At 44.2% G+C, this 12,973-nt stretch overlaps 1 protein-coding gene across 1 annotated transcript in view; it reads left to right on the top strand.

Moving 5' to 3' along the window:
• The first annotated feature begins 6,205 nt into the window (after window positions 1-6,205).
• LOC117731940 (F-actin-capping protein subunit alpha-2) overlaps window positions 6,206-12,973 on the top strand; it is a 16,389-nt gene continuing 9,621 nt past the window's right edge. Inside the window, exon 1 of the mRNA XM_034534511.1 lies at window positions 6,206-6,350. Coding sequence (XP_034390402.1) covers window positions 6,312-6,350 — 39 coding nt within the window. The 5' untranslated portion in view covers window positions 6,206-6,311. The remainder of the gene's footprint in view (window positions 6,351-12,973) is intronic.

Genomic DNA, 12,973 nt, shown 5'->3' with positions numbered 1-12,973 from the left:
GAAAGTCGCAGAGAAACGAACCATCTGGAGAAGACTCAAGAGGTCTCTGAAAAGAGATTAAAGCACCTAAAGTGGCTGCAAGAGAGTGAGTCAGAACTCGCCCACCTTCTCCAACATCAGGTGCGCCTCAGCAACCGTGACCGCAACAAAATGGTTGTAAAGTACGAGGCAGAGAAACAGGAACTCACTGAGTCAAACCGTGATCTCTGCAAGGAGAAAGAAGAGTCTCTGAGACATACACACAACCAGCTGTTAAGGGAGGAGTCTCTGAGACTTAGAGAAACACAAGACCAGCTGTTAAGGGAGAAAGAGGATTTGTCTCTGAGACTTAGAGACACAAGACCTGTTAAGGGAGAAAGAGGAGTCTCTGAGACTTAGAGAGAAACAAGACCTGTTAAGGGAGAAAGAGGAGTCTCTGAGACTTAGAGAGACACAAGACCTGTTAAGGGAGAAAGAGGAGTCTCTGAGACTTAGAGAGACACAAGACCTGATAAGGGAGAAAGATGATTGTCTCTTAGACTTAGAGAGACACAAAACCAGCTGTTAAGGGAGAAAGAGGATTGTCTCTGAGACTTAGAGAGACACAAAAACAACTGTGAGGAGAAAGAGGATTGTCTCTGAGACTTAGAGAGACACAAAACCAGCTGTTTAGGGAGAAAGAGGATTTGTCTCTGAAACTTAGAGAGACACAAGACCTGTTAAGGGAGAAAGAGGATTTGTCTCTGAGACTTAGAGAGACACAAAAACAACTGTGAGGAGAAAGCTGCGAGGCTGCAGAATGTTGAGGCCCTGGAGGCTAAAATCAACACTCGGTTAGACGAGGCAGCCAAAGACCAGGACCTGAAGCAACAGGACTTAACACACCTTCAGGCTCAGCACCAGGCAGAGGTTAAAGAGTTGGAGGATAAAATTGTGCTGCTCAACCAAGTTAATGCGGATCTCCTTTCAAAGTGCATAGACACGAACAATGAGTGGCAGATAAAATACGACGATCTGGTCAACAGACACAAGGAGAAGCTGAACAAGACCATATGGGCCACTTCAAAATCTTACCAGAATAGCCAGAAAGTTCTAGATGATAACTTTAAGAACGAGCTGCGGACAAATTGTGACTTGCAGAATAAACTTCAAGAGATGACAGTCGAACGCAAGCTCCTGGAGGACATCTGTCTCAAATTAAAAAAGGAGCTTAGGGGCGTCTTTGGCCCGAGGATGCATGAAAGAGAGGTTGAGTTGGAAAAGATGAAGAGGAAAATGCACAAGACAGGTTTCTTCGGCACGACGTTCCGTAGGACTACACACAAGGGTGTTGCCTCACCCTTCCCCTTTAGTAGGACGAGGCATCTTGACGATGAGGAGGATGAAGGACTCTTCAGCTAAGGTTGATCTTCAATAACACCTATCTTCCTCTTCCCCTTTCAAAAACACACAGAGCTACACAGTGGTAAATGATTAGCACTGTGTATCGGCAACATTCACTTTAAGCTATTGGAAACCCTAAATGATCATTCGCCAAAAGCGGATACAAATTATAACAAAACACAGAAGTCTGTTTGTTAATGATCATAATAATATAAATATAGTATTTGAACCTGCTGTTTTTTTTCTTTTAACTGAGGAAATCGAGGCACGTGACACGTTTAGTATCTGACTCGTTCTAAAAGGTGAGAGGAGACACGTGACACGTGGCGTATCTGACTGGTTGTAAAAGGAGAGAGGAGACACATAACGTGGAGTATCTGACTCGTTCTAATGCTGCGTTCACACCAAACGCATCACGAATATTCGCAACGCTTTACTCGCGTGAGTTTAGTCACCCGACACCGGATTCCATGCAAAGTCAATGCACAGACGCGTTAGACGCGAAAAGGGGCCGTGGCTTGTCTCCGTAAAAAGTTATAACTTCCGCCCTCCACGATGAAATAAATAACCACTATTTCTACTCTATACTTGTTCTGGAAATACCAGAAAACGTCAGAACATCAGACGCCCTCGTATTTGGGTTCATAACATCACCCGTCGCCGCACACAGCTCGGTGAATTTCACCGTCTTCTCCAGGAACTGCGTCTGGATGACTGCCGCTTCCAGCGCTACTTCAGGCTAACCTGTAGTTGTATTAAAGAGCTCGGGGTGTCCGCAAACCGCTACGATGTCCTCCATTTTTTTCTGATTCAACAAGTGACGGGCGGAGCATCTCAACGCTGATTGGCTTTTTCTCAGGGGCGAATTTTTCTCGAAAGTTGAAATATTTAATATCTGGTGAAAAATTCGCGACGCGCGATTCACGTCTAAAGGCGTCTAAACGCAAAAAAGTTTGGTGTGAACACACCATTAAAGGAGAGGAGACACGTGGAGTATCTGACTGGTTGTAAAAGGAGAGAGGAGACACGTGACACGTTTATATCTGACTCGTTCTAAAAGGTGAGGAGACACATGACACGTTTATATCTGACTCGTTCTAAAAGGTGAGGAGACACGTGACACGTTTATATCTGACTCGTTCTAAAAGGTGAAGAGACACGTGACACGTTTATATCCGACTCGTCTTAAAAGGAAAGAGGACACACGTGGAGTATCTGACTAGTTCTAAAAGGTGAGAGGAGACACGTGACACGTTTATATCCGACTCGTCTTAAAAGGAAAGAGGACACACGTGGAGTATCTGACTAGTTCTAAAAGGTGAGGAGACACGTGACACGTTTATATCTGACTCGTTCTAAAAGGTGAGGAGACACGTGACACGTTTATATCCGACTCGTCTTAAAAGGAAAGAGGACACACGTGGAGTATCTGACTCGTTGTAAAAGGAGAGAGGAGACACGTAGAGTATCCGACTCCTTGTAAAAGGAGAGAGGAGACACGTAGAGTATCTGACTCGTCTTAAAAGGAAAGAGGACACACGTCTGTTTGTTAATGATCATAATAATATAAATATAGTGTTTGAACCTGCTGTTTTTTTTCTTTTAACTGAGGAAATCGAGGCACGTGAAACGTTTAGTATCTGACTCGTTCTAAAAGGTGAGAGGAGACACGTGACACGTTTATATCTGACTCGTTCTAAAAGGAGAGAGGAGACACGTAGAGTATCCGACTCGTTGTAAAAGGAGAGAGGAGACACGTAGAGTATCCGACTCCTTGTAAAAGGAGAGAGGAGACACGTAGAGTATCTGACTCGTCTTAAAAGGAAAGAGGACACACGTAGAGTATCCGACTCGTTGTAAAAGGAGAGGAGACACATAGAGTATCCGACTCGTTGTAAAAGGAGAGAGGAGACACTTGAGTATCTGACTTGTTTCGAGCCGGTGAGGTTTGTAGCCTCCTCACCAGAATAATCGCTGTGAAAGGGGCCGATAATCAGGACTGGGAGGGCTGGCGTGCCGAGGAATTCCAGGGGAGTGTGATCACGGCCAGACCGGCGTTGAAAGCCCATATCTGTGGTCTAGTGGGGCACCACAAGCCCCACAAGGCCACGTGGAGGCGGTGGAGGTGGATGTGGGTCTTTTTTATCAGCAAGAAAGAAGTTAAACTTCTTTTATACACACACACACCACACACACAACAAATCAAACCAATAAAATGCAAATAAATAAATATGTTCTTGTCAAACAAGCTCCATTAGTCTATTTTGATGCTTTTTATTTACTTTCAGCACAAGTAAACATTTTTTTTTAAATATTGATATCTCTTGTCGGGTGTGTTTGCATCTCCGAGTCTGTCCATTGTTCACCTTGCATCCTGATGCTGATATTTTGGGGTGTTCCTTCAATCAAACCTGCTGGTGGATCACATCCTCTGGGGATCATGAATGTCCTCACACATCTCCATGACTTTTAACCCATTGCTAGCCCCACCCTGACTCCCCCCCCCCCCCCCCGCAAGCTGCTTTTCCACGAGGCCTCTATTGAACCGGCACAAAGCAGACTCCACCAGATACCATCAGGAGGTGTGGACATGCCATATCACCCCCCCCCCCCCCCCCCCCTGTGGCGCCGCCTCCCTCGCCCCTTCATGCGCTGCCAAGGAGACATTTCTCACACTGATACTCATGGAGGAGACGGACGCCATCACTCAGCGCAGGCGCAGCCAAATAATGATACTGGCTCACAGAAAAAGGTTCTGCGCTTTGTCCTTCTGCATCTCCAACGCCTCAAAGGTTGATCATTGTCCAGAGAGGGAGCGGTGTAATGAGTATCCGAGGTGACTCAGCGGGGGGGGAGTCACCGAGCGAGGAACCCGGGAGCTCTCAAGGCTCCTTCTTTGGTCCCTGGAGGTGATGAGCGGCACCAGTGGCGACTCAATGGCCATTCAAGTGTGTGTGTGTGTGTGTGTGTGTGTGTGTGTGTGTGTGATACAGACTCTATGATAAGTATGATCACAGTGTTGGCGGGAGAGGGAGGAGGGCGTGTCCAGAAAAACCGGAGCACCCCTGTTGGCTGCTGGGCCGGCGGCCATGTTGAGAGCCGGGTGGAACCAATCGACATGCTCTGAAATTTGTATTGTAGAAAGTTACCTGCTTGTTTTTAGGCTTTATAGTCTCCCATAACGTAACTAAGGAGGCTATAATATTTCCATTTTTACCCAACTTCATAATTCTATTTGACCGCATTACTTTTATTTAAAAAACGTTTACCTGTAATTGAGTATTTTATTCATGTGGTACGACACAGTTTTACCTGCAAAGGGTCTAAAAGGTTCCTCCGTGAGCGTTTGAACCGGGTTCTAGAGGTTCTGCACACAGAGGAGGTTTTCACACTGCTGGGAACAAGACCAGAGAGAATCCTTTCAACGAGACTCCTCGCTGCTTGAACCTCCTGAACCTCACAATCATCTCGCCATCTGTGAAAATATTTAACAAAACTCTTTCTCTCCGTCTCACAATCCCTCCTTCCCAGCGAGGCTAAACGACCCTTTTTATATTGAGTATTAAATTACCTGCTATCTCTTTCTTTTTTTGTTTTCTTTCACTGGCAGTGTGAAAGGGAATGAGTCACACAGTGAAACTGACCTCATTCCTCTGATGAGCAGAAAAGTATTTTATATCTTTTGAACAAATAGTCCTGGCTCGCCATCTAGTGGTGAGAAGCCTGACGTGCACAATGTGGCAGCATCTCACGTGAAATAAGATTAGTCATTTACAGGATTACAGCAGCAGAGGGTGAAGTGCAGGCGAGAGACAACAAATTAAAAAGTATTATAAATAAGCAATTAAAAACATTATTTAAAAAAACAGTAAAACATTTTTGTAAAGAATCCACAATAATGATGAAGAAGACATATGTATACCTTAAAACATGACATTTTCTTAATGTCTGGAATAAGAATCCTTTCTTTTAATTACTCTAGTCTGTTTCATATATATTATACATATATAAATATATATTATACATATATATTATGTAATATATATATTACATAATATATATGTATAATAATAATATGTATTATATATGTATAATATATATATTATACATATATATTTTTTATTATTTTACATATATACATGCCAAGTGGCATGTGAGCCATGAACATAACAAATAAAGATATTTCCGTGGAAGAGCCTGCATGCTAAGTCAGTGTTGCATTTGACAATAAGAAACTTGATGTTGATATATTTTAATACATTATAGGCACTTTATAGTGCAGGATTGGAAAACAACACAATCTGTAAAGGTTTTAATTCCAAAAGCGAACGTGACCTGTACAATATTTAAATGTTATTAATTTATTAATTTAGATGATCAGAATCATGTGTTTTTTGTTTTGTTTCACATACATGCCTTGGTGTTTTGGTTCATGACAATAAACATATTAAGATCATACAACACGGTGGTATATTGCAAAAGTCATGAAACACAAGAAAACATAAAAAAATATAGAAAACAAACATTAATAAATATATTATTTTACATTAAGAGTAGAACTTTTTGTGCAGGAATGTTGCACAATGCAGAAAAGAAATATACCAAAAGTTCAGTATGTGCAATGTACACAGATGATAATAATAATAATAATGCATTTCATTTATATATAGCTTTATATTACTCAGACACTTTACAAAACATTTATCAACTTAAAAGCTAAATAAATACATAATAATACAAAAGATGTAACAGACTTTATTTATTTATTTATTGATACCCAGAGCTGTACAGTGATTAATTTCCCAGCATATACATTGTACACGCACGAGCACCGCGTGAACTGTCGCCGGCGACGCCGCGCACCGGGCACGCGCCGCTTCGGAGCTGGGAATCCACCCCGCGCGGTGACGTCACGGGGCTCTGACAAGCTGGTGGTGCCGGAAGAAAAGATGGCGGATCATGAGGAGCAGCTATCCGACGAGGAGAAGGTAAGATGCCGATTTAATCGTCGGGACAAACGATAAACGGGAGGCGTGGACCGTTGTCGCTTGACCTGCCGTTACGGCCCGTCTCTCCCGGTGGTGCTTTCTCTCCGTCGTACACCGGGGCTCAGCTTGGAGGACGGGGAGAAAACCCTCCAGGCCTCGGCAGACACCGCTGCTGCTTCTGCTCTTTTATTATTTTTAGCTCCAACTTCCGCTCGTTTGCGAAGCCGAAACGGAGGCTCCTTGTACGGTGCTGGCTCAAAAATAGGAACCGTGTAACCCCATTTTTGTTGTTGTTGTACCGTGTAACACCCACGTCGGCTATGTGTTGTTGTTGTTGTCGTCCCCGGTTTGTTTGCGTGCTTATGGAAGTTCGACTTCGCCAACCCGCCCTCGCCCTTTTTTTTTGGTGTGTGTGTGTGTGTGTGTGTGTGTGTGTGTGTGTGTGTGTGTTCGTGTTCCGCCGCCTTTCCCCTGTCGTTAACACGGCGGATGCGACCACCGGAGAGCCGGTTCGAGCAGCCGTTGGGACCCGATACGCTCGCGCTGCCAACGGCCGTTTAAATGCAATAAGTAACGGTCGCGTTTCACCGTCAAGCTGATGGGAACGTGTGACGTTTCACACTACAGTTGGTTTATAAGCTGTGTTAACGTGTGTTTTATCCCTTTTTATAAAGTTACGCCCCTTGCTACTTCATTGTCTCACTTCCTTAATAAATAATAATTTAAAAAAAAATATATATATATATATATATATATCCTAATAAATGTTGTTTTCTTCCTTTTGGTTTTGACTTTGAGGGATAACAGCTGCTTGAAATAATCCATTTTTGATTTATGTTTTTTTTTACAACTGTCAGTTTGGTTAAATAATATATACAAGTAATTGTGATACTTTAATCGTTACAGTTGTACGGATGTGAATATATTTAATTTATGGCTTTTTAAATGTAATGGCACATCTCCAGTGAGCTCTGGTTGCTTGCTTGCAATGCTTTGTAAATCCTCAAAAGACTAGATGGCAAATAAATACGTGAATAAATAGTAAAAAAGGGAGCCGTGGTCACAACCTCCACCGATGTGGAAGTGACTTAAAGTTGCATTCTCTCTACTGTCCACCAGGGGGCGACTACTCTGGTTGTATAGAAGTCTATGCTTCATGTGTTAAAGCTGCATTCTCTCTCCTGACCACCAGGGGGCGACTACTCTGGTTGTATAGAAGTCTATGCTTCATGTGTTAAAGCTGCATTCTCTCTACTGACCACCAGGAGGCGACTCCTCTGGTTGTATAGAAGTCTATGCTTCATGTGTTAAAGCTGCATTCTCTCCCCTGACCACCAGGAGGCGACTCCTCTGGTTGTATAGAAGTCTATGCTTCATGTGTTAAAGCTGCATTCTCTCTCCTGACAACCAGGCGGCGACTCCTCTGGTTGTATAGAAGTCTATATAAATGACTCTACTTCTCTTGATGTATTCCCTCAGTAAACATTGTAAACATGAGTTTATGGTCTCAATCTCTAGTTTCAAGTCTTCTTCAATACAGCATGATTTTTATTGTTGTATATTTTGGACCATTTCGAGTCAAACAGACCATAACGGTTATGCTTTAGGGCGGGTCTTACTGTGATTGACAGGTCGCTGCTGCTATCAGCCGTATACGGCGTCTTTACGCCACTCATCCACATTCCATACACGCTAACTTCCTTTCATTGGTAGCAAAAAAACAACAAAAAAACATGGTGGCGGTCGTAATTAACGCCGAACTCGAGGCTTCGAACCGTCCGTCCACAAACCAACGGGGTGCCGTCACCACGCCCCACTCATACAGCCCGTGGTGCCGACCTCGCAAGCGCGTTAACGTCACCGTGAACCATTCTGGATAAATGGGAGTCGTGGAGCTGACCTCCTGGTTGCCAGCCCGTGGGTTATGTAATCGTGCAGAGAGCGAGAGAACAAGGCCCGGTTTTATTTGCTTCCGTTACACATCGGAGTCAGAAGTTGTTTCTTTTTTTCTAGAGTCCTTGCAGCTCCAGTGTGACTGCGTCGTGCTTGGCAACGCACAGGCATCAGCTGTTAGCGTAGCATTTTCATTACACAAGGCTGGGCCACCTCCTACTGAACTGTATTAGCTTCACCATTAGCATGTTTTCAGGTGTGTGCTCATGGTGTCGGGCTGTGTGGTTAAAAGCTAGTAACGACTCTAAGTGTTGGTGCTCTTCATCTTTTTAACCGCACTGGTCTCCACATTCGAACCAGACTGTGTGACTTCGTAGATCTGAAACTGAGTGATGGTTGGCGTCGATCGGTGTGGCGCCGAGTGGGTTGCATACATCCTCCGCATGTAAAAAAAAAAGCACCACATTGTCAACGCAAACACTTTTGAAGGCTGTCTCTCCGACGAATTAGCTCGCAGCAATCGGCCATCTGCTCCGGGGCCCTCGGCAGTGTTGAGGAAACCTGCAAAAAGGAGGAAATGAGACACTTTTTTTTTTTTTTTTTTTTTTTCAACTGCATAGCACCAACAGTGGGTGCAATAGTTTCCAGAAATCCGCGAGTCAATTTGAATAACTCTTCTCGTCGCGATGTGTGGCGGACCGGCCAGGGACCGGTGGAGCGGATGAAACCATCAGCCAGAGTGTCCTGGCGCACATCTGGTGGTACTTTCCCCACTTTTGAACGCCCAACTCTGCAAACTTTCTTTAGACTCTGTTTTTCCAGGTCGCCTTTTTATTTATTTATAAATTTTTTTAAAGAAAGTGAACCGCGGATGTTTCCTCCGCTTCGAACACAATCAACAGCTTCGGGGGTTTCGTCTCAGTGAAGCGCTCCCGTGAGAGATCGTGGCTGTCGGAGTCACTTTGCTTTCTCCAGACAACAACAAAAATACCTGAAAGAAGGGGGGTTTAAATGATTAAACATGAGAAGAGTCTCATCTCTGCCAGTCCTTTTTGAGTCCTGATGCCACCAAAGAAAACCGCACAAGGGTAAAGCAGGAAGCTGCTCTTACTCAATGCGTGTCTTACTCAACGTTATGCCAGTCAGGAACCAGAAATATCAAGCAATTATTAACAAGTCAACTTGATTTCTGTATAATTTTCTAATAATGATACATTGATTTTCTAATAATCCGGCACACGACAAAATGATTGACAGAGGAGACAAACCCACCACCCAGATCTATAAGCAAACGGTCTTAGGAAACCCCGTGCTTTGGTTCCCGTTTCACAAAGAGCAGACCTTCCTGCTTTTTGGTGAGAATCCATTTCCTCGTGAAAAGTAAGACGGCACACTTGTTGGCTGAGTTCTGCCCTAAGACGTACAGATGGAGGTTTGGTCACTTGTTTGTGACTCTAGTTTAGATGTTTAAGGGACAAAACCGCAGTCGCAGGACTCGATTTGGTTAAATTCTGTAACCATTTTCAACGAGGGAACAACTGAATGTACAATTTAGATGCACAAATGGCCCCTTTTCTTAAGTTATGTATTTGTTTGGAGATTGATATGAGTAAGGCTGGCGTTGAACGCACCTTAAGAGCAGAGTCCTTTTGCCCTGGACATCTGCCAATTGTCACGCTGGATGACTCCTCTGCCGTTCAGTGGTCGTACATGTTGACTTATTAAACTGTCACAGCAGAAGGTCAGTAGTCTCAATGCAGAGCGCTGACAACACCAAGTGTGAATAATGCACGTGGTCACGAATAACGGTCCACAGCGATTTGGATGTCTTTATGTCAAATATATCAACCTTTTTACGCTATTTACCTTTCGTGATCAAAAACAAATATTTACCTTTCGTAGCACACAAATAAATATATATATATATATATGGCACAGCTGGGTGCTGGTGGGTAAAATGACACTACTTTCTACCGACGCAGCATGAGGAGAAGTCATCGGCTGGCTGAAGGTGACGGGCGTGCACATCTAAAGTGGACGCGGCAGCAGTATTTATGCAGCGCGGCGAGAGTCCGTCCAGGAAGGACGCACGTTCGATTCCTGCTTGTGTGTGTCTAAAATAGTCAGAAATATGCGCGCAGCTTTAAACATGAAATTAAACCCGTTACCAGCATCAAAATATCCACTCGAATATGATGACAAACTGCCAAAAACAAAAGGTGTTCCTCAGGGTACTTTTGTGTACGGTAGCCCCCTTTTTACACGGTTGTGATGACGTGTAATATTTGTGCGTTATTTCTCCGAATGAGGAACACGCACCGCTTCGGCTGTATTTTAATAACGGTCAAAAGAAATCACTAAATACGGAAGCTGTTCGGTTTAATTTCTTAAAAGTTCATGTTGACTGAAACTGGTGGCTGCCTGAAGAGGAAGGAAATAAATACATAAAAAAAAAACTTTTTGATGATTTAGTAGATAACGGGGCTGAAACTTGAGAGACTTGCGTTGTGGCAACACGTTGCTCATATAAATAGCAGAAAAGTGCCCCAGAGCGTCATTACTCTGTATAACACGGTGTCACAATTATTGGAAAAAAACAACAACAAACAAAGTCCTGATCTTCCCTGTCAGGAAACCCCGTTTCATTAAAACGCCTCCGTCTGTGTTCGTGCCCTCGTTTCTTCCATTTAATCTCGCCGCCCCCTCTTTTCGATTAGCAGGGGAACGTTTCTAGTCGGCCTGCGGCGGCCGGTCCTCCTCTGCCATCGCTCTGTGGACTTATTATTCATAAGTTATTGCCCCCCCCCGCACCAATATCCACCATCATCAGACAGGTTTTCCACTAAACTCGGCTCCGTTTGAAGCATTTATTTCTATTTAGGATATTGAAATGGATGCACGCCAGACGAGGGGATAAAACTCAGGGGGGAGATGATGCAGCTTAAAATGCCCGCGGGCCCAAATTTTTTATTGCTTTCAGTTTTACTCCTGCTGTGTTTTTTTTCGGGGGGTGGGGGGTTGTACTGTCATTATATCCACGGCTCTGGATTGGTGGTGATAAGGCGATTCTGATGCCGGGATTAGTCTTGAGTGTGGTTTGGGAACCAGGAAAGGGTGCTCTCCGCCACAGGGGTGGATGGTGTCGGCATAGTGCGGCTTGTTTCGTGCAGGAGAAGAAGGGGTTTCTGGGTAATGTGAGGATAAATATACAGCGTGCGAGTTGAAAGAGACCAGCTGGTGTCCTTTTTAATGTGTCGGCTAGTGCCACTTATTATTATTATTATTATTATTATTATTATTATTCCAGCTCCTTGGTTAGATCTCCTCGGGAGACCAAAAGCCTGCAGAAGATAGACTTTCTCCAAGATGATGATGCTGATGATGAGTCATATTTAGATGGCGCTCGTCTCGCTGTCTCTCCTGTTCCCGTGAAATGACCCAACTGCAGCCGGTCCTTCTGTTTTTGTGTGTGTTCAGACTGCAGAAAGATCTCCGTTAGCTGTAGTGCACTTTTAGGGAAGTGCAACCTCCATAAAATGTGGTTTATTATTTTTCCCCCGGGGACTCTGAAAGATTGGCTCCTAATTTTCAAACGATCGGCGATTTTTAAATGAATTGCCTATTCGGAGAATATAAAGAACTTGGACGGGACGTCAACCGTTGGTTTGTGTGCTGCCGTTGTGACGCCACGAGTCCGCCATCTTGGTTTTTTGGGGACCAGAAGTGACACGAAATAGTGACGTGTTACAATGGACACACTGCAAAAGTGTTAAATGTATACCAGAGGAGTCGTCAGGAGAGAATGCAGCTTTAACACATGAAGCATAGACTTCTATACAACCAGAGGAGTCGCCCCCTGGTGGTCAGGATAGACTGCAGCTTTAACACATGAAGCGTATACTTCTATACAACCAGAGGAGTCGCCCCCTGGTGGTCAGGAGAGAATGTAGCTTTAACACATGAAGCGTATACTTCTATACAACCAGAGGAGTCGCCCCCTGGTGGTCAGGAGAGAATGCAGCTTTAACACATGAAGCGTATACTTCTATACAACCAGAGGAGTCGCCCCCTGGTGGTCAGGAGAGAGAATGCAGCTTTACCACATGAAGTATAGACTTCTATACAACCAGAGAAGTCGCTCCCTGGTGGTCAGGAGAACCCGGAGGTTCCTGGATGATGAGTCCCTGTTTGGGGCTCATCATCCGATCATGAATCACATGTCTTTGCCTCAGACTCCTTCACGTCGCACGGTAACTGAAACTTAAGTCTCAGAGCTCCAAAGTGTCCCGGCGGCCCGAGTCCCGGCGTGACCGACATTGGAAGGAATACTTAACCTTGCAGCTCGACAGTAATTACCTCTGCAAAGGAGGCCATGATGTGGGTTACATTGGGCTGCTAGACTCTGAGATGCGTTGGGTCTGGATTTATTGGTTTGGGGTTTCTCACGGACAAAAGATCACGTGTTCTTCTCGTCAGGTGAGGCTCTACGTAGAGTCCTTCCAGTAGCAGCGATGCATGAAGCTTCGTGATGTCCTATTCATTGTTTCATCTGCTAGGGAAAGTGCACATTAATAAAACATCGCTGTAAATGCGTCAAGAAGCTATTTTTTATTTATTTTTTCATCTGTACTCCCAATGGCAGATGTTACGAAGTCGCCCTAAAAAGAGTTTAAAATGACAAAGTGATTCACCATTTATTATTGATAAGCATGCAGAAACAATAATAAAAG

This window comes from Cyclopterus lumpus, chromosome 6 (assembly GCF_009769545.1).
Source record: "Cyclopterus lumpus isolate fCycLum1 chromosome 6, fCycLum1.pri, whole genome shotgun sequence".
Classification (NCBI taxonomy): Eukaryota; Metazoa; Chordata; class Actinopteri; order Perciformes; family Cyclopteridae; genus Cyclopterus; species Cyclopterus lumpus.
The sequence above is the reverse complement of the archived record's forward strand: the minus strand, read 5'-3'. Positions and strand labels throughout refer to the sequence as shown.